This window comes from Lissotriton vulgaris, chromosome 8, assembly GCF_964263255.1.
Source record: "Lissotriton vulgaris chromosome 8, aLisVul1.2, whole genome shotgun sequence".
Classification (NCBI taxonomy): domain Eukaryota; kingdom Metazoa; phylum Chordata; class Amphibia; order Caudata; family Salamandridae; genus Lissotriton; species Lissotriton vulgaris.
This window is the reverse complement of record NC_141696.1, coordinates 229,921,495-229,943,072: the sequence shown is the minus strand read 5'-3', so window position 1 is coordinate 229,943,072 and position 21,578 is coordinate 229,921,495. Positions and strand designations below refer to the sequence as shown.

At 39.6% G+C, this 21,578-nt stretch overlaps 1 protein-coding gene across 1 annotated transcript in view; it reads right to left on the bottom strand.

Moving 5' to 3' along the window:
• TIAM1 (TIAM Rac1 associated GEF 1) overlaps positions 1–21,578 on the bottom strand; it is a 499,324-nt gene that overhangs the window by 43,889 nt on the left and 433,857 nt on the right. Inside the window, exons 17-22 of the mRNA XM_086934005.1 lie at positions 13,307–13,375; positions 8,526–8,651; positions 6,511–6,619; positions 1,742–1,921; positions 1,450–1,568; positions 102–210 (exon numbers count right to left, since the gene is read on the bottom strand). Coding sequence (XP_086790131.1) covers positions 102–210; positions 1,450–1,568; positions 1,742–1,921; positions 6,511–6,619; positions 8,526–8,651; positions 13,307–13,375 — 712 coding nt within the window. The remainder of the gene's footprint in view (positions 1–101; positions 211–1,449; positions 1,569–1,741; positions 1,922–6,510; positions 6,620–8,525; positions 8,652–13,306; positions 13,376–21,578) is intronic.

Here is a 21,578-nt window from a genome sequence, read left to right as displayed (position 1 = left end):
AAGAAAGAAGGAATGTGTAAGATCAAGACGCCTGGCTCTCTGCATTGATTCTGAGGTCAACAGGCAGTAGCATACTATTAATGAAATCAGCTTTTCCATACCAAATGTTGCTAATTCTGGGCCCTTTTTCCATTTCCCCAAGGACGCAGGAGGGTTTAGCCAGACTACAGTAGTGTGCAAAAGTAGGTCTCCCATAGAAAGGTCAGCCACCTAAAAAGACACATTTATACATGTTTTACTACTTGCTTCACTGAAAACGAAACAGCTTTGAACATTTTAAAAGTACTTTAAAGAAAATCACAGAATTGCCCATCCATACACACACATTTATTGCCGAAGTGTCTTGATTAAAACTGGCAAAATACAGATTGTTTTTTAAAGTAGTACATAATGCTTTGTTTGGAAGCTTTCATGCCTACACAGTTTTGGAAAAAATCTACATAATTTGTGGTTTTCATTTCTTCAAGTATTTACATATCAGCACTAGACCAATGTTAGATACAACTTTGCATTGACTAAAAAAGAAAATGAAGCCCAAACATTGCGTACTATTTTTCCTGCTTGTGTAATAGGCATTGATGCATTTGATCACAGTGAAAATTCCACACCAGGCAAAAATTAAATAAGCTGACTGCGTATATTTACTATGCTTGTATAGTAGCAAATTGGTATAAATTTAATAAATTCAACTTCTTCAGCAAAAAGACTGCACAGTATGTTTGTTTACTGCATGTACTGCAACCTATTATTATAAGGGTATTACATTATTCAAATATAGACTGAAGATGAACATGTTTGTGCCACCACCTAGTATTAAAGCCAGAAAAATGGAAGGAGGTTGTGCGTTCTGCACCAGTGCAAATTTTAAGTACTATGGATCAGCTATTGCTCCCTGCTGACTTTAAATATCCGTCTGTCACCCTCAGGAAAATGTAGAGTTCAAGTCAAGCCACTGGAATATAACCACAGAGTATTATTTTCACATCACAATGGCCCTTGTGTTAGCTAGATGGGAACCAGAGCAAGCTGTGCACACCATGGCTGCAATGAACCAGAGTGCTTCAGGTTACAGACATTGTGCCCTGCTCACTAAAGGACAAACCACCGGTGCCCGCTACATTATTTAGAACATAAGCCCCTTTGTTAGATGTACTAGCTCAATTGTAGATAAATTACTATCTAATTGCAGTACAGAATTGATCAGCAATATACACAAAAATATTATTGGGGTTTCACCCTGTGGCTCCTTGCTTTATAAATATTACTGTTATTCATATAATAACAAAACTAATTCCGCAAACAATTGATGAATTAGGAAAAACACATACTAAAATGCTGGCTCTGCACCACACGACAGACAGCTCTTTGGCTAACCAAGATGATTAAAATGGTGCTTATTACACAATACTGATGCATGTGATTTGGCTTTAGAATAGCAATATTCTGCACCTCCTTGATCTCTCCTGTCTGCTCCGCGATAAGTTGGTCGAAGACAGCACCGTACTCCTCATGAATCTTCTGCATCTCATTAATATGGCTGGCCACCTTGTTCATGGTTTTTACTGCCCCTGGGTCAAAAAGAAGAGCTTTTCAATTAAGTTGTTAACTAAAAGATATTTAGCAAACCAAGCAACATGACTTTAAAGACACAGGCCAAAGTGGCAGTCCATGCTACTTCCCCAACTGTGAAGTTATGAAATGGACAGGAAAGTATCACTTTAATTTGGAAATCTTTTCTTACAGTCAAGGTGATTGTGTTCTTCACTCTCCACATCAGTCAGCGCAAATAGTTCCTTCAACAGCAGAGGGTACTTCAGAATGCGTTGGATGGGCTTAATGAGGTAAGACTCTAACGTTGACGAGTGCTGCTGTTTGGGATTCTGTGCATCCAAGAAAGCCTTAAAAGCAGAATCGGTCCTGGCTGTTAAATTGAAAAAAAAGGTTGCCTGTAAAACTAATCTCATATAGCAGAATATGTTTCATGAAAATACATCCATGTAAGCTTCTAGATGAAATGAACATCTCAGTTTGACTGCTTAAGAATCGGTTAGCCCTTTTCTCAGCTAAAAACAAATATTTTTGTAAAATCTCCAAGTACATACAGCAGGTTTGTGAAATACTCTTTATATTAACCTACACTGTGAAACATTTCTGCAACTTCTGGATAGGCCAACAAACCATACTTTAAAAAAACAGGTTTGGTGTAACTGGAAAGTATCTGTGTTTTTTTTTCTCGTAATTATAAAAGTGATTAAATTGTCATTTTTATTTGCATTACACAGTTTCTGTTCTACATTGTATTTTTTGAGCTTTGGTCCACTGAAGTGACTTTTGAACAGCATGTTAATACTTTAGCAATGAACTAATTTCTGAATAAACACAATAAACGGTTTCCCATGTATACTTGCTTTTATGTACCTTTCAGTAAAATGTATATGCTATTCGGTTATGTTGAAATGACCAATGGTCTAGCAGGACATCATCACTAGATGGATTGCAAAACACATTCATGAAAAGTAGACTAGCAGTAGAGAGGTATACAGTAATATCTTGATACCACAATATTACTAAGAGTCTTTTTGTAAGCAGACTCATATTGGAGATAGCCGTATGAAAGTCTCCTGGGATTTTCTTTGACCTTCTAAGGCAATTTTCCCATTTCCAATGCCAACATCTTACTCTGTACAGATCCAATGTATAGCAGCTACCTACCCTGAAAGGTTCAGCTCTGGCCAACACATTATAGTCTGAAGATAGACAAAAAGATTCTTCGCCCTTAAAGGAGGTATCCAGTGGATGATGTCACACTAGAGCTCAAGCCCCCAGTCCACAAACATACATTCCAGAATGCCTATCACTGATGATTGTACGAGATACAGCAGAGAAAACCGTTTTTTCAATACACCGAGAAGCCATTTTTACTCATTACATCACAATTAAAGGGGGTTGGAGGGAAGGGTTAGAGAAGATGTGTGATACTGAGCTGTGGGACTTAAAGAAAGCTGGACCTACACTTATCTTGTGAAGCCACTTTCAATCTTGTGCAAAGGACTGTGCAAGCACGCATTAGCACTTTTAGTTTCTTAACCCTTTCCATGCTCATGACGAGCTCAGCTCGTCCTGATGCACGGTTGAGCTGTGCTGATGACGAGCTGAGCTCGTCATGAAACACTGGCATCCTGCATTCTTCAGCACAGGAGGGGAAAACACCTAGCAGCGAAGGTGTTAAGAGACACAATAGACTTTATGATACCGTTACTAATTAAACAGATATTTATTTTTAATGGCATGGACAGACTCCTAACTGCTAAACCCCCCACATGACAACCCTTTCAAATCAGTTCAGAACAGAGGTACAGGGCAGCATAGAAGTGCACTTTTTTAAACGTAACATTTTTTTCCACATTGAGGAATATAGGATGATTGTTTACCTTGCCCACAAAGGTAATGTGTTTACTACTAACTTTCAAACAGGTGCTATGTTTGTTTAATGGATAGAAAAAGATTTGCAAAATGTTTTTTTTAAAAATTGGGTTTGCATAGCCAAACATCCCCAACCAAATAATGCAATATACTACTCCGTCCTCCAAATCTATACCAGTGGACTATCTGCAATTCTAGAGCATTAATGAAAACAGAAAAACAGAGGGAAGTGAGAGAACAGAGTGAGTTTTGGAGTTAAATCTGTGAGTGGGTCTGTGATTAGAAGCAGAGTTCTGGTTAAGACAGAGTTTTACCATAACGAATCTTAGAATTTTCGAGAGCAAATTTCAGATTACAGCTTTATAAGATCTGAAATATGTAACGTGGAAGCTACCTCAGTCATGTCTGCACTCATTGCTCCTCTGGTAGCAAAGTCTATATCTAGAAAGCAAGATGGGATATATTGGCTTGCTGGAATTTTGCAGTCAACCATATTAATCTTATCTTAGCGCTGGGATACTTACGGGTGACTACGCGCTTTATAAAACCTAATCTAATCTAATCTAATCTAATTAATTAGACATAAAAATCTAACATTGATGGCTGTGCCAACTATCAAAGAAAGGAAGTTGGGGTCCTGAATTGTATTTATATATGTGAAATCAACTTTGCTTGAATCATCAAGAACAGCAATGTTTATATTGATATTGGATTTACTGATCAATTTTCCACAGGTCAAACTTTTAAGCCAGTCTCTAGGAAATGAGTCTTCTTTCCCATAAGAAAGGAACCTGGCTCTAAAAATGTTTTTGATCCCCAGTTTCCATCCCAGGTGCATTTCTGCAGGATCTGCAAAGCGTAAGCACTGCCGAACTGAAGTCCACCTCACAATTATGTTCCATTTCTTGGGGTTTCTTACTTTTACAATACAAGACTCCATAAAAGATTATGTATAAAAAAAAAACCTGGTGTGAACATTTTGAAATAATCTTTTACTTTAAAGTGCGCCAAGAGATTGTGGAGTCATAGGAATGTTAGATTACAAGGAACCTTTCATCAACAGAAGGTGCCAGTTATGTTCACTTGATCTTAATGTTCAATGATTCCTAACTTCGGTACAATTTCCAAATCCCAACAAAATCGTCACAATGATAGAGGTAAATCAAATCTTCACAGTGCAGAGCACAGTGGGGTCAGCTGGGAGTTTTCAGAGGTCAAATATCAGCTGCTTTCACCTCCCAAACAAAACGTACCCATATGTTGGATACCTCAAGGTTGAAACTAATTTCATAAGGGGTAAAAGCGAATTACTACACACAGACAACAGGAAACAGGAGCATCTGTCCCTCCACCAGCGATGAAGTGTGAAAGTGCAGCTGATGGCAGGAAATTAATTTAGGGGGTTACATTCACAAATACAGTTCACTTTGAGATACAATTAACTTGCTTTTATTTGCTGAGTAATAACCTGATATATTGCATCAATATAACAGTATTGTATGTTTTTATACCTTTACCTGTGATTTAATCATTTAAAGGCTGTGTGATTTCACAACATGTGATATCATTATGTACCAAAAGGTATGATACGTCACTTACTCTGCTGTCATTACAAGTCAAAGTGCAAGTGATCTCACATATATTATCACTCTGCGTTTAGTGAAAGAAGTCAGTGGTCAAAACAGGCAAGACGTGACCTAGGGATATAACACAATAGAAAATGTTCCATTGAAATAATTCAGAGGAGCACAATTCTAGACAAATGGCTCATTAGATAAGAGTTCTTGGCGAAAATAGGGTTCAGAAGTAACATTGCACATTTAAACTTTACAAAAAGTTATTTTACACATACAATGTTCTTCCAGCAAGAGAGGTCAGTACAAAATATGTAAAATAATTTAGATAGGTCTCACATCGACACAAGGGAGTAATCACAGTATATAGGCAACAGCTGAGCTAAGACTATATTAAATTGCAACAAGAGGGAAATTGCTAGACTAAATGGGTTAATATGGGTCATATTTAGACATTAACCGGAGTCATGCACTAAAAGTAGGAGTCAAAATTTTAATATTCATAAACACACAGTTCATAGCTTTTTCATTGTTTCATAGCACTGTTCTTGATGGATTTGTTGTTTAAAATGTTGGGCAGTGCTCTGGGTTTTTGGCAGCACTGAACCAATGCCAAGACCAAATTTCAAGGTCCTGTCGTACTAGATATAATTTACCTTTCCTTCCATTGAAAAAGAAGAGGTCACGGAGGCAGAGACTCAAATGACCTCCCAGTTGGAACAGAAATGCTGATCTTTTGTAGGCTGTTGATTAAGGTTAAATCAAAGAGGACACTGTTCCATAATAATGGGCGCATGAATGTCACCCACCATAGAAGGGGAAAGAGAGAAAAGAGGTAAGAGAAAGGCAGAGGTGAGAGAAGAGGAAAAGAGGCAGATGTATATCCCCAGTTTCAAGGAAACCAACCCCGAAGGGGAAGACCAAGTCTTGCCTCTTACTCGCCCTCACCCACCCAGAAGGATGTCATGCTTCATCATCAGGCTTTTAGTGCTCCTCGTCAGACCGGCGCTGCAATGTCTGACGGGCCCCCGAAGGGTCTCTTTAGCAGAGATCTTTTAAAAGAGAAACAGCTGTATGGTGGGTGTGGGGGCGGGGCAGGTACGGGAGAGGATCCCGTGAAGGGTAGTGAAAAAATGCGTGCTGGAAAAGTTAAAATTACCTAAGGACATCCACTGGATGGTAGTTTATTCTTGTGTAACTAGTCACAAGGTCGACATGTTTCACGCTTAAACGTCCTCACCCACCTTCTATGGTGGGTGACATTCATGCGCCCATTATCATGGAACAGTGTCCTCTTTGATTTAACCATTGCTAGAGGAGCACGGACACTGGACCTTAACAAGCTCCTGGTCCCCCCCCCCCCGCACACCCCACCTACCTTCTCCTTTTTGTTTTTGATCCGGCTGTTGATTAAGTACAAATACTAATCAAGTTTACTGCAACAAAAGAAAAACTAAGAGAAAAAGCAACATATATGGTAGCAGAAATGTGAAATACCTTTGACTGTTCTCACCTTTTACTAAAACCTTTGGAACTTTTGTGTGGCTGGCACAGAAGGCACTGTACAATTTGAAGCGGTCGGCATAATAAAGAAAGGATCCTCCCAGAGAAAACAATACTTTCTAAGAAAAAAAAGAAAAATATATACACCATGTTTTCATAAAAACATTGCTCCTGCACATAGAAAGTACTAGTGTAAGTCACTACAATATTAGGAGTCGTTAAAACGTAACAGAGCAGTAAAACACAAACTATATTCAAGCTTTAATTGATAATGGCCTTAAATGTAGGGAGTATGTATTTTTATAATCTCCACATTATGTGTCTAATTCGCTTCAGTATAGTCCTCCTACTCATATTACTGTCCTGATCACCACCTAGGATGTGCTGTGTCCTCTCTGACTTTTCCTCTCCTCTCTCTGTGGCACTAGCAAGTACCTTTCAGTACTTACCGCTATATACTATAATAAACCATGCAAGGGTCTCATGTCTATTTGCTTGTTCTGCTGTTTTTAGAGGAATAGTGCGTTGGTATTTTTACCCTAGACACTATAGCAATGGGTGATAGAATGAATGTATCGAAGGACGAAATCTGAAGCCAACATGGCTGTGGCCATGCAAAGGATCCAATTCTCCTAAAATCGCCGCCAGCTCCCATTTTCATATTATGTTCTTAATTGGTACACTAGGGAGGGTGTAAGAAGGAGCTCTTCCAACTAACTTTGATTACATAACGAATACAAAAAGATGTGAGCAATGGGAGCATGTATGGAAGGGCAGTTGTGACTTTGAACTGCCATTTATGTGATCATTGCATAATGCAAATACATTAATGCTGGGGAAGCTTAGGGAAACTACAACTGTTTTGCAGTAAAAACCGGTAGACATAGCTCTATGGTGTTCACTGATGGGCCTCTGTGACATAAATCAACTGCACAGAGAAATTGTACCTCAAAGAGAAAAGTGTGACTGCTTGACACTCAGTGGTTATGCTGCTAAACAAGTGACATCAAATGGTGCCCTACCTATTTCAGATTACTTTTGCTTCTCCTTTCAACCCAAGTTACACGATTGAAACCCAGAATAATGATATGAAAACAGTACAGCTGAACGCTCTTCCTCTGAAAAGGAGTCCAGTGACCTAGCTTAAACAGTTTATGTTATATTGTGATGCATCAATAAGATACATTTAATAATAATTATTCTTGTTTTGGTGGCACTCCCAGCTTAATGGTGACTAAAGCTGCCTATTAATTTTGGCTGGCTTTTTCCTCACGTGGGTCCTTTGCTCACTGCGCCACTGGATTCAAGCTGGCCTGGCCGATGAGGGTTGAGGCCTCAAAACTGGTCCCAGAATGCTTGTTTCTGGTCCAGGAAGGACCTGGCTTGGCAGTTTGGGCTGGACTATTCACAAGAGGTGCAGGGTCAAAACTGATTTGTACATGGCTAGGTCCAAACTGGGGTGGCATGGCGGGCAAAAGATTAATGGATTAAAAGCAGATCTTTGTGACCAAGGGTGAATGTTTGCATTGTTCAGCATTCAGGCCATCCTTTGTACTTTTTGCTTTTGTCGCTCTAAGTGAGAAGGGTATGTCCAGACAAGAGGCACGTGCTCATCGCACCACTGGATTTAAGCTAGCCTGGCTGATGAGGGGTGATACCCTGAAACCGGTCCCAGGGTGCTTGTTTTTGGTCCAGGGAGGACCTGGCTTGGCAGTTCGGCCTGGACTGTTCCCACAGGGAGCAGGGTCAAGACTGATTTGCATATGGCTGGGACCAAACTGGGGTGGGTGATGAGCAAATGAACAATGGATTAAACCCAGATCTTTGTGACCGGGGGTGAATGTTGCATTGTTCAGCACAACATCCATCATTTTTTTTTCTCAACATGGCAAGAAGGATGGCTGCTCTAAGGTGGCAAATATCCCGTCCTTAAAATAATTTTACCCAGTGTGAGGGTATTCAGTAATGAGGTACATTCAACACAGAAACACAAACTGTAAACTTAAGATTGTTGTTTTATTTCACCTTAAATTGGTCAACTTGTTCAAGCTTCTCCAGATCTGGCACCAGCCTCACTCCATCCTCAAGTGTTTTCAGGAATTCAACCTGGAACTCTACCATTTCAGTAAGATTCCCAAAAAGGACGTCAAGCTGAAAGAAAGTGATTACTTCAGAAACCAATAGAACAAATTATATTTCAATGCAAAATTATATGAAATCAGTAAGTGATATTCACAAAAGCATAATAGCATCATGCCAATTTGAGTACAATGCTCAAAGCATGAGCAATATACAAACTTGTCCAAAATACCTATTCCTTCTGTAAATAGTAAAAAGATCCAGAGAGGTGAGGATAGTCAATCTCATAATGAAGCGTAGGTGATTGGAACATCATATACCAACTTCACATTGGGTAATGGCAAAATGCTGCTAGTGAAGAAATGTATTCAGATTAGAACACATTATTTGGCAGTGCGCAGGCTACATTTAAAGTTGACAAGATATTTAAATGATACACTAGTGGAACCAGCTGCCAAAATATTTTGAGATACGTAATTAGTGTGCATCTTTAGTTCCAAGACTGCCTTAAAACATTCTAAAGTTCATCTATGACCAGGGTAGACTTTAGCACTGGTGGTGCCTAGTGCGACAATCTTCGTTGCCTGCCAAACAGTGTGTCCTCCTGCTCCACGGATTCCTTCGCTACCATCCTCCAACAGTGCCCCTCATCTCTCCATAGCTCCTTTTCGCACATGTATTTAATTTTTAGGTGGAGCCTGGCCATGCTGTATTGGAGTATGGAACAGAGCCCCACCCACTCTCCGCCTATATTTGTCATTGGCTTGTGTCATTGTCCTTCGTAAATGCTGGTTTCTGATTCGTAAATAGGCTTGTAGTCCCTCCTTATCTTGTCTTCATTCATAACCTCCCATGAGGACTGGCCCTTTTACTTCAGTTGTTACACTGCGAGTCTCTTAGTCTGTAAGCACTACTTTCTTTAAATAGTTTCTCCTACTGCAGGCATGACATGCTTTCCTGCAACATTCAGCGCATCATGCGTGCTTTCACTTTTGCAGCAGCCAGGGACAATGGAGGCCGCTTCTTTGAATAGGTCTCGCATTTACAAGAGTTTGAGCTATTGGCATAGTACATGACAATGCCTTTTATTTATGTGTTAATTATCAAAACATATAAATAAAAGGCATTGTCATTTACCCAAATAGTTTCCCCAAATAGTTCCCCCGGTCTTCCTCTCCTGGATCTCACAATTCTACAGCGCGGGGATGCCTACGGGTCACCAGGCGCTCTATAAATCATAAAATAATAATAATAATAATAATTTACGATGCCAATAGCTTATACTCTCGCAAATGCGAGACCTATTGCATTGCAAATGCTTGTTATTTTATAGTTCTATTAATACTAATAAGTGTCAGAGTACTTTACATCGACAATGAATCCTACATATTGAAAATCAGTTAAGGAAATGTAACATGAGGCAATAGGATCACAAGGTGTAGGACTCATCATCTTTTCTAATAGGTTCTAACCTATGTTTTGTCGTTTGCATCCAGTTCTTTCATGCCCATTCAAAGCGCACTGTGCTATATTGGGATTGCAGCTTATGAACCGCACAAAACAAAAGGGACTCTGACAAAAGCTGTAACCCGCTGATCTAGCTACATAAACCATAACTCTGATATGCAAAGTGCACATGCTCTGCAAAAGGCACACTGTCCCTCACTGCTACTTTATGGGTAGTCAAAACTGTGAATAGATAAGACCCAGAATTGCTCTCCTGCAGGTACATGCATCCCCAAAATTATCCTCACTTTATTATTGCCTGAAAATTGCTGGGCACCAGGCAAAGTGCAGCAAGGGCACTCAACAGCAGAATACTTTTCAAAATACAGTACCTCCCCGGCCCGAGCTCAGTGCCTGACGCGATGACACCGGTTGCACCACCCTAAAGCTGGCACTGTTTATCACAATCATAACATTACTTTCACTACTGTGCGTCTTCTCTCAAATGCTTTCATTACATTTCGCCAACTTTCGGTTAGCAAACAGACCTACTATACATAATATAGACTTCGACTAGGCTTTGTATCTGTCTCTTGCTTATGATTGAATGGCTTTCTTGTCTGTTTCACTTCCTTGTTCCAGATACGTTGGCTTTCCTTCCTATTCTTGTGAGTGTCCTGCCAAAGGAGCATTTTGGTCTCACTGTGGTTTGATTAGATGAGTTGTAGCTTTCCACTGCTGGCTTCAGAACGCTGCGCTGATGTAAATGAAGGACTATTTACTCTCTCTCAATGTGTCTCTCCCTGCTACTTCTCTTTTAGATCCCCTTAATAAATTATTATGCCAGACTGGTGGTCATCTGGGAGATGAATGCAGGCATCAGTAAAGCCAACATGTTTCACAATCAAGACCGACTGGCTTTCTCAATGCTGGTTTGAAAAAGAAAAAGAAAAAAAAGATTCAATGGAATAGTGATTTTTTCACTTGGAGTGTTGTTATATTCATCTTACGCATCTCTTATGCTCGAGTCTGTGGCTCGCGCTGGGCTCGTGTCTGCCTTTCTGATGCCAGGGCTCGAGAGTTCTCTGGAAGCCGTTAGAGGCAGTTTGTGTCCTGACGCTGTTAGTCGGGTTTTCTTCTACGCTGTAACTTGCAAAATAAAGCCTTTATCAAGAACAGCCATACTGTCTCCTGTGGATCCTTACAACATGTTATGGCGACGAGGATGGGATACGAACCCACGCGAACCACTTTACATCAAAACATGACGAAGACACCTTTTGAACTTATGAGGGGGAGATCTGCAGGTACTAAGTTAGTTCCTACTTGGCTGCAGAAGCCAACTGTGGAGTTGGATCAGGTCAAGGGTAAATGTAGCAAAATCAACATATCTGTAGGTGACCTAGTTAAGGTGAAGCCTGGTGGAAATCAAAGAATGTTCAACAAATTTAGGGGGCCTTTTCAGGTTAGATCAGTGAGTGACAACTACGTTAGGCTACAGAATGGGCAAACTTGGAATCTCCGCAGGGTTGCTCTTTATCAGAAGAAGGATAGACAACAGGTTTTAGATTTGTTGCAGCCAAATGTCAAGAAAGTGGTTGTGAATAAAGAACAGACCAGTTCGTAAGAGAATTCCACCTGCTTATCTAAAAGATTTTGTGTAAATGTTTAGGAATGGAGTGGATTGTAACTATTGCTGTTTTAACATTATGACTTTTGTTCATGTACTTTTTTTCCTTGTGCATTTGTTATGTTTAACTTTATTGTTTCATTGCCAAAGGAAAGGAGATGTGTTATATTCATCTTACGCATCTCTTATGCTCGAGTCTGTGGCTCGCGCTGGGCTCGTGTCTGCCTTTCTGATGCCAGGGCTCGAGAGTTCTCTGGAAGCCGTTAGAGGCAGTTTGTGTCCTGACCCTGTTAGTCGGGTTTTCTTCTACGCTGTAACTTGCAAAATAAAGCCTTTATCAAGAACAGCCATCCTGTCTCCTGTGGATCCTTACAACAAGTGTTCTTGCTTTTCAGCGTTCTAAGCCCCCTACCCACTCGACATACACACCACCAGCAGTACTTGATTTACTGGTGCTCAAAGGTGAATTCATAGTTCAGACTACAGCCAATTTTGGTCAGAATTATTCACTCTGCAATAGAGATTATTTAAATTCTGCCACAAAACAGAATAGGATTTATTAGCTTAGTAATAAGAAAAGCATACTACACACACCTGCAAGAACACTAAGGATGAAGAAGTCATGAGACAGGATCGTTTTGAAACTCTTAAATGTCATCTGCATATATAATTTTTTTTACAGGGCCAGCATAACTCTTAATATAAACATGGCCGCAAACTCAAAAACATACAGAAGATTAAGATCAACTTTACGTTGATATATATGCACCTAAGGCCATAAATAGATGCATTATGATTTGAAATTAACATTTTCATAAAAAATGTGAATGTGCACTCATAAGTGGATTAACTAATGCAACATTGATGTATTTTAACAAATGACTAAATCCCACAAAGCTGGTTTGGGGGTATTCAATTGTGAGGTCACCTGCATATGTTGGCAAATACATTATAATATGCACGTTTGTGGAGATTCATAAAACCGGAGCATGTAGTGATCCTGAAAATTGATGCATATCAACTCCATTTAAGGGCAAGAGTAAACCCATTATCAAAGTAAAAATGGGAAGATAACCTCCTAAAAATGGTCGGGTGTTAGAGAAAGAGAACATGCTTCCCATATGGAGAATACAAAAATAGGAGACAGTTAGCAAGTGCAAATGCTAACCGGAAAGGTGGACCTGTTGCGTTTCAGGACGTGTGAATACCTACACACTCGATTCCTCCTAGGAAGATGCAACAGTTCCAGCTTTCTGACAGCACTTCTGGAATTCTTTGAGATTCCTAAAAAAGTTCATTTTTGTTGCTAAAACACTTGCCGCAACAGGTACTGCTGCAGGCAATACATTACATCTGTCATTCACTGGCTTCTTAAGTGGACAACATTGGGAGGTTGAGTGTAGAATACCATGCCAGGCGAAGGAGTAAAAAAAAAATATATATATATATATATATATATATATATATATATATATATATATATATATATATATATATATATATATATATATATGATGAAAACTTTAGTATTTGATTATTGAATGCCAGAATGTAATTTTCAACGCAACTGAAGGCGCACAAATGTAAAAACTGGTGGTACAAATGTCATACATTTTCCAAATAGTTTTTATCAGAAAGACACCCAACCTACCTCATCCTGAGTAAGGAAAGTTTCTTGTTGAAGTGGCTTAAGGTATCTTTCCATGAGACAATTCAGGTCCTAGAACGGAAAAAACTAATATTAAGAAAACAGCATTGTTTTCCAGGCAGGTTTCTCAAGCAGTACCACGGTTACTACATGAAGGCGATTGGCTGCTCCAGAAACTGACAATATTCAAGGCAAGTGTTCGGTTCTATTTTGTGATTTGATGCATACCACAAGGACAAAAGGACACCCCGTTCTTCATTGACGATTACTCAAAGCAGGAGACTTCACAATTAGCATCAGGGAAAATGCAATAAAAATTTCTGACGAAATTTCAGGTGTACCAAAACCAATGAACGAAACAAGGGAAACACTACCTCAATTGTACTGAACACAGAAGTTGATTTACAGGTTAGGTAAGCTAAAGTGGATTTTGAATTTATAATACAAAATTTCATATCACAATAAAATGTAGTGAATTAAATTCTATTGTAGTGAACAACTTACTAATAAGAGGCTAGTTGGGATTTATTAAACTATGAGTATGCTTACTCTATAGCGCACTCCCAACGTTCACCTATGGACAAACCAGAGAGGATCATAAGTATCTGAACCATAGCAGAGAAATCACTCTTGTCTGCAAAAAGCCACAGCATTACAGTTTCACATATTTCTATTGACGTCATAATAATGTTGAAAGTACAGCAGCAGTATTTTCTGACCTGGAGGTTTGGACTGTCCCATTACTCACAGCCTACATAAGAATATCTCAAAGTCAAGATGAAGACAGTGCATCTCTCAAAAAGCCCATTGGAACCCAGGAAGGAAGCGATTAGCGCCAAAGTCATCAGCAGTGATTTTATAACAGAAAACAAGAGCTCACCCACCTTCATCTGCTGTAATCTGCCTGAGGGAATCTGTCAGTAATACAGTTAAAAGAGCATCCTGCAGTGCTATTTCTAACAGCTACAACAGCACATAACTTAGAAATACATGGGTGTCAAGTATTAAAAATACAGGACCTCTAGATCAGTCAAAGCTTTTGCAGCAAAAAAACACCCCAGAGCAGCATACTTTTAGCTCCACCCTATATAAGTCCTCTAAATGCATTTATACACAAATAAACAACATTTATATTCAAAGTGTGTTTATCCTGTGTGGTATATCCCAATACAATATTAGTATTGAATCATTATAATCAATAAAAATGTACATATAACTGTATTAGGTTGATCAATAGATTTATGTCATCATTTTCATTGCATATTTATATTTTAACCCCTTCGACGCTGATGACGAGCTGGGCTCGTCATGGCGTAGCCTCCTCGCACGCTGATGAAGAGCCCAGCTCGTCACGTAAAGTGTGTTTTTAAAAAAACCCAGCGTGCGAGCGGAATTCCGCTAGCGCGCATGCGGTTAAATAATGATGGCTAGCTTGCCACTGATGTTTAAATACTGAAACATGCATCCATTTTGATTCTCAAGGTAACTTATCCTGACAGTGGGCTTTAGCTGAACAGGTTTGCTTAAACGTTACTAGTATGTTGTTATCTCTCCTCTACAGGTGTGATCACATTCCTCGTTAGTTAGAAAAAGACCCATTGTTGTGTATTAGACTACCGGCAGTGAGGCCTGAGAAAAGAAAGTTGGCAACCAGCATAGAGTCATGATGGTGGAAAAATACCTCCTGTTCATGGTGTACTGGGAGGATACAACATTCATGGAAAATAGATCTGTTATTAAGTGCGTGGGGATAGGAACTTATGGGGAATGTTGACTCCCCTTGAATGCGGTTCCTCATGGTGGGAACGAGATATGGATGTTCTAGAAACTGTCAGTTGTATTTTTAATTGGTGTTTCGTGGTTAGTTAAGCAGACTTCATCCTGACTTTGAGAGGGAGCAGATCTCTCTCTGCTCAGTTTCACGAGTGGAATGCTTCATGGTTAACACTTTCAATTCCTTTGAACTTCCACTGAAGATTGAAACCATATTGACACCTTCAATGCTCCCTCTTTGGAAATCTCCTTTAGAGACTTTTACCCTACCTTATATTTAGACTAGAAAGGGAAGCTTTCTTCATGGAACACCTGTTGTTGTCAATCTGTTTTTTTAGGTCGATCCTAGCGCAGCGTGCAAGCGCTGCTTAGGAGATGACCTCTTGGAATTGGTCTGTACTTTTGGAAAACTCTTGTATGTACTGAACTGTTTCTAATGAGTACTCGTGCATGTACAGCATCTACCTTGCGTGAGCGAGCAGCTGCGCCCATCTGTTTCCAATTATCGAGCTTGTTTACATTTGCCTGTCTCACGGTCGCGTTAATTGGAAACAGATGACTGTCACATTCACTTTTGCTGCAGCACGTTTTTTTTTTTACTTTGATGCCGATTCCCCCCTCCGACCCATGGAAATCTTTTCTTCTGTCTTAATATGCCTTTCAATGTTTTTTTTTCCTTGCCTTTTATTTGATCTATTAATGCATTAGTTGGTTACTTAGATTTAAGGTAATAGTCCCAGAGGGCTGGTTTTCCATTCTTTAATTTCATATGGAATGGGGAGTTTTGCTTCATTCATCTATTTGACTGAAATTGCCCCTCTGTACTGTGATACAGACCAGAGGCACACTGCAGATGCCTCCGATTCCTAGAGTTTGTGTTATGTTAAAACGAAATAAGGGACATCTTTGTTTCCTTTTGTTTTCACATTTTGTGCAATTATTAGAAACAGCAACATCTGAAATTAAGGTTAAGTATGTGTGAGCGTTTAGCTCAGCGATACCTCCCCCTGTGTAATATTCTTTTAATTATGTGTAAGGTGTGCATTGTTATACTTTTGCTCACCACAATAATGGTGTTCAATTACATTCCGATGAAAAAAAACTTGATAATAAATGTGTAAAGATAAAGATCACAAATATTTAATGTCAATGTTTATTTTTTCAAATGCTTAATTGTTTCATGTCTTTCTATTGTACCTGTACCTAATAATTTGTGCTGCAAAGTTTGTGTTTAAAATGTCTTGTCTTATGCACAATTTGCCAATTTTTAATCAAAGAAAACATAGCAGCTGTAGGTTTTCTTTCTAAGTATAGTATTTGAAAGCGTTCTCTCGCTCTCTCTCGCCCTCTCACTCTTCCTTAGCTTACTTAGCTTTAGCTTCCATCTCCCTCCTCTTCCCAACCCTCCTTCAATTCCCCATCCGCCCTTTAAGACTCATCCCATTCTTGCCCTCACCCTCTAGTTCCGCCTTTTGTCCCATGCTCCTTTCCATTCTGTCTCTCTATCCCGCCTTAAGCATTACTCTTAACCTCCCTCTACCTCTCTCTGGCGCCCACCTCCCCTCCTTCACCATCTGTAACTCACTTGCATGCTCTCTCAACATCACAAGCAGTGGGCAGTTGTGAAATGCTATTTTGAGCAGAGCTGAAACTATTTCTTGATTATTAAAAAATCCTTTTTAATATTTTTGAGGGACATGTATACATTAACTCAATTGGGAAAAAGATTAGCGAGGCAATAGGTTTGTGTTTATTGCAATGTTATTGTAAGAGGACGTTAGATGTAAGTAGCCATTTCCTTCTGAGGTCAGTTGATGTCAGACAGTGTCTTCAGTAGATTGTCTTCAGTGAAACTGTGCTGCTGATGACACCTGAGGAGTGTAAATGCGCAAAGCAGAATACAAAGCTGCGGGTTTCTGATAGCATGCGTAGAGACAAATTTAGCTGTGTTGTTAGTCTGAACAGTATTTATATGTGTGCATGTGTATTTTCTGTTTTTTACCCTGTTCTATTACTTAGGTTTTCTCACGCCTCTGTGTCTCCACCCTCTCCCCCACCACCACTACCCTGGGGTTAGGCACTTTTTATTGTGCCTGGTCTTTTCCATGGAAAACAAATCCTAAATCGTAACCAACTTCGAGATGCGGAGTGATCATTATTAAAATTCTAGCCCCTACAAGTCAAAAAGAAAAACCTTGATCACAGAAATTAGTAATTGATGAGAAAAATAGGAAAACAGTGCTAATTTTGTCAATTTAATTTATGGTTAGTTTTATCATTTGTTTATCCAAATACTCACTGTTATTAACGCATTGTTAAGCACTTTGTCTAATCATAAATACGATATATATATATATATATATATATATATATATATATATATATATATATATATATATATCACAATACTTTCTTCATTGTACTGTAATGAATTATTGTATTGTAAGGTTAATGTTTAATAAAGCTTTATGAACACAAAAAGACATAAGCCATCCAGATTTTTAGAAAAGATAAGGTATGAGCACTTCAGAAACCAAATGGCTCAGAGTTTAAAAGACTTGAAGCAGCAGTAGAAAAAAGATCAACTTGAAGAACTAAAATCTCTGAGCATAGGGATCTCAAATGACAGTAGCGATGAGATGTTCTGTGAGCCTCCAAACAACCAAAATTTGATAACTACGATGGACGGCCAGAGACAGAGCCTTGCAAGTTATACAAGTGAACTCAAAGAATGACATGTAAATGGTGTTAGCATATGGGAATCTAAATACAGAAACCCAATTACATTTCTGAGCACCAGCCATGCAACAGTGTGGAACAAGTAATGGTAAAACCAACATGTCTCAGCTTTGGTACCGCACTGGCTTTCCCAACCCCTTCTGATGATATGGTAAAGCATATGCAAAAGCATTTCTTGCTGATATTCTGCAGCATGGCCAAAGGGAAACAAGCATTGGCAATTCCAAAAGGTCAGGCTTTAAAGGAATGTTGTATAATAAGCAGAAGCATTACAAATAGCAATGTATATTGGTGTGGAAGCAAATAACTGTAAAATAATATTGGTGTCGTTTATAAGTACAGTTTACTGTGGCACTGTCAAACCAGACCTGAACATCCATGTAGGTTAATGTCAGCCCTCCTCCCATCGTGCAGCTGCCAGGGAAAAGCAACATAAATTCACATAATTGTCTAGCACCAGCTGCGCTGTCAAGCTAAACCACAAAAAGGGAAACAAAAAGGTGCTGCATGATAAAATTGATAGGCACATCCATAGTCACGGAAGCATATGCATAGATTATCACCTATGAGCTAAACTATGAAATGGTGTGGGCCCCATTTTTTTACGGATTTTAGATTTTTTTCAAAGCAGAGGGACTAATGATATAAGTGGAATTTGATGCCTGATCTTCAAAAAACATAAATATGACACAATAAGATCGCACTGGATTGGGGGAGCCAGTGTGGGGTTTAAAGCAGAAATATAGGTAGGCGGGGGAGGAGATGAAAGCAGCACACAGGGAAGAGAGCAACATGGAGGGCAGAGGAGAAGCATATAATCAAGAGAAATACACTGGGGCAAGGGGAGAAGCACAAGAGGCAGAGCATAATACAGTACGTTAGGGGACGAGGAGAAGCAAATGAGCCAGAGAGAGTAACATGTTGTGCGAGGGAAGAAAAGCGCACGAGGACGACCGCTGGAAATCACAAAATCTCATAGGGTGCTTAACCAAAATGAAAAAGGTTTCTTTAAAATGAGCAGCTGGCGGACAGATGCTAGCAGGTCAGGGAGATGGTAAAGAGGCTATGCTCCAGGGTCGAGGCAAACACAAGATGGACAAGCCTGAACAAGAAAAGCCATTGAATAAGCAGCAAGGAAAGGGGAGTAACAAAGCCAAAGAATGGTAAGCAATGGGCAGGTTGTAAGGCCCAGTAAGTTCTTGGTAAACCCCACAATAGGTCTTCCACAACCGCTCAACTTGTGCGGTCTTGTAGGCTTGACATAAAAACTATTTCACAACAGTGAGCTACAAAGCTGGCAGATCCCTTATCTTGCAGTACAGCAACTTAGACAGGAAGCAAACACAGCTAGCTGAACTGTAATAAAATAAGACAAAGAAATAAAGGGATTTTCGTGGAAGATGTCAAAGATAAAGCAGGGTTAGACACACGGTCTTTCCAGACTTAAGAGCAAAACGTAGGGAACAAACAAATCAAAGTTAAAGAAGGAATAAAAACAGTATAAAAAGGAAACAGAGTCACACCTGAACTAAAGATGTGTCAGAAAATGAAACCAATGAAAACACCCAGTTACATGGCTAACATTTAAATCATAGAAAAGATTACTCTATGGGTCCTGCATGTGAGTCTGCAATTAAAGGGAAAAGGTGAAACCAGCATTATGCAGTTACTCTCTGACGAGTGGCCTTTGATGCTGATGATCATGAAAGAGAGCTGGGCATCCTTTCCGCATAACTGTGAATTAGCTGAATAGTTTAAACAAATTCAAATCCTTCCTTAAGGGTAGAAACCAATTTGCATAAATTGCTGCTTCAAGACAGTCGCTTCTACTGTTTTGTGTAGTGCCTCAAGAGGCAACACTATCTCCTACTATGATCAGTAACCACATAGAACAGCTAGAATCCCCAGTACCCCAAAAAAACACAGCAATTCACAAACATACAGATCGCACGAAGCAGTGGTCTCCAACTGACATTGCTGAAATCTGTATTAGATGGACTTATTCTAATTAAAGCGAATCCCACCAAAAAGTTAACTTCTACTGCCATTGTCGAAAGAACCCATATCAAATTCAAAATAATCAACAAACGAAAAGGTCAAAACCAAAGTCCCTAAGATACTACCTAGACATGCATTTGAATCTACAGAAATTAGTTTCTAAATTAACAAAAACTGTAAACTTAAAGTACACTTGTTAAAGAAATATTAACCCATTATTCGAGCTGAGGTCTTCAAACAAGCTGAGCTTTGATTAAGCTAGATGATTTGAACACCATTCTTATCGGTCCTTCTAAAACATCTACTTGCAAGTCAAAGGTACTTATCCACGCATCTCTCAGATGAGAAACAGGAGCAAGCAGCAGTCGCAAAACCAAAACGCAAAACTTGAGAACTCAAGCTAACTCGGGCAGCAGGGCCGGACAATCTCCCCGCGATAATATTAAAATCTGATGTAAAATGGTGGGCAAGATTCCTAGCCATGATGTTCCAGGTTGTCCTAAAAGAAGGGGTAATGCCACCAACCTGGAAGGGGGCCATAATTAGGCCAATACACAAGAAAGGGAGCAAAGAGGAGCCACAAAACTACCGGCTAATTAATCTGCTAGATATAGGCGAGAAAGTGTTCTCTAAGATTGTGCTGAAACAACTGGAAGTATGGGTAGAAGAGTTTCAAATAATACCCACAGAACAGGGTGGATTTAGAGCAGGCCACTCTACAATAGACCACGGATTTGCGCTATGGGCGATGGCGATGAAGTCGACGGAACAGAACGGCAAGTTATGCTGCTGTTTTGTCGACTTCAGAGCAGCCTTTGATTCGGTGGACAGGGCCTGCCTATGGGAGTTATTAGAGAGGTTGAAGATCCCAAAGGATCTACTCACTATAATAAAAGAACTCCACAGGGAAAACTGGGGTCAAGTAATTAAGGATAAGGCGGGTTCTTTAACACTAAAAATACCCATAGCAAATGGACTAAGACAAGGATGTGTGTTGGCCCCACAGCTCTTTTCGATCTTCCTGTCTGATCTTCCGGCACATCTCGAGGTGGAGGGCAGTGCCAGCCCTAAAATGGATGGCAATAAAATACCCTGCCTACTGTATGCAGACGATCTGGTGATAGTAGACCAGACCGAGAGGGGCCTACAAAGGAAGCTCAATGCTTTCAATACATACTGTGCCAATAAATTATTAACAATCAATCTAGATAAAATCAAAACCCTATGCTTCGGGAAAAAGATAAGCAAATTTAAATGGTATATAGGTGATCTCAAACTGGAGACTGTCAATGAATATCGATATCTGGGTCTGTGGTTCGATAGAGTTTTAAACTGGAACTCCCACCTGGATACCCAAAAAGCTAAGGCACTCTCTTCCATATGTGGTTTAAAAAGGTTTAATGGGGTATATGGAGAGATGTCACACCGACCTATGCTGAGAGCTTTTGAAGCAATGATACCATCTCAAGTTTTATATGGCGCTGAGATCCTTTATTTGAGCGGTAAGGGATCTTGGGACATGTTAGAGGGGAATTGCCTAAAAAGACTCTTATCTCTTCCTCAATCTTCAATGATGCAAGCCATCAGGTTAGAAATAGCCACAAAATCCTGGAAAATACAATCCCAGATGGCTGTGATTAGATTTTGGAAGAGATTGGAAAACCCCGAAAACCAAAAAGTAGCATATTGGTGTCGCAATGAAATAATGAGAAGCGAGCTAAAATGGGCAAAAGGCTGTAGAGACAAACTGAAAGGAATCTGCAAA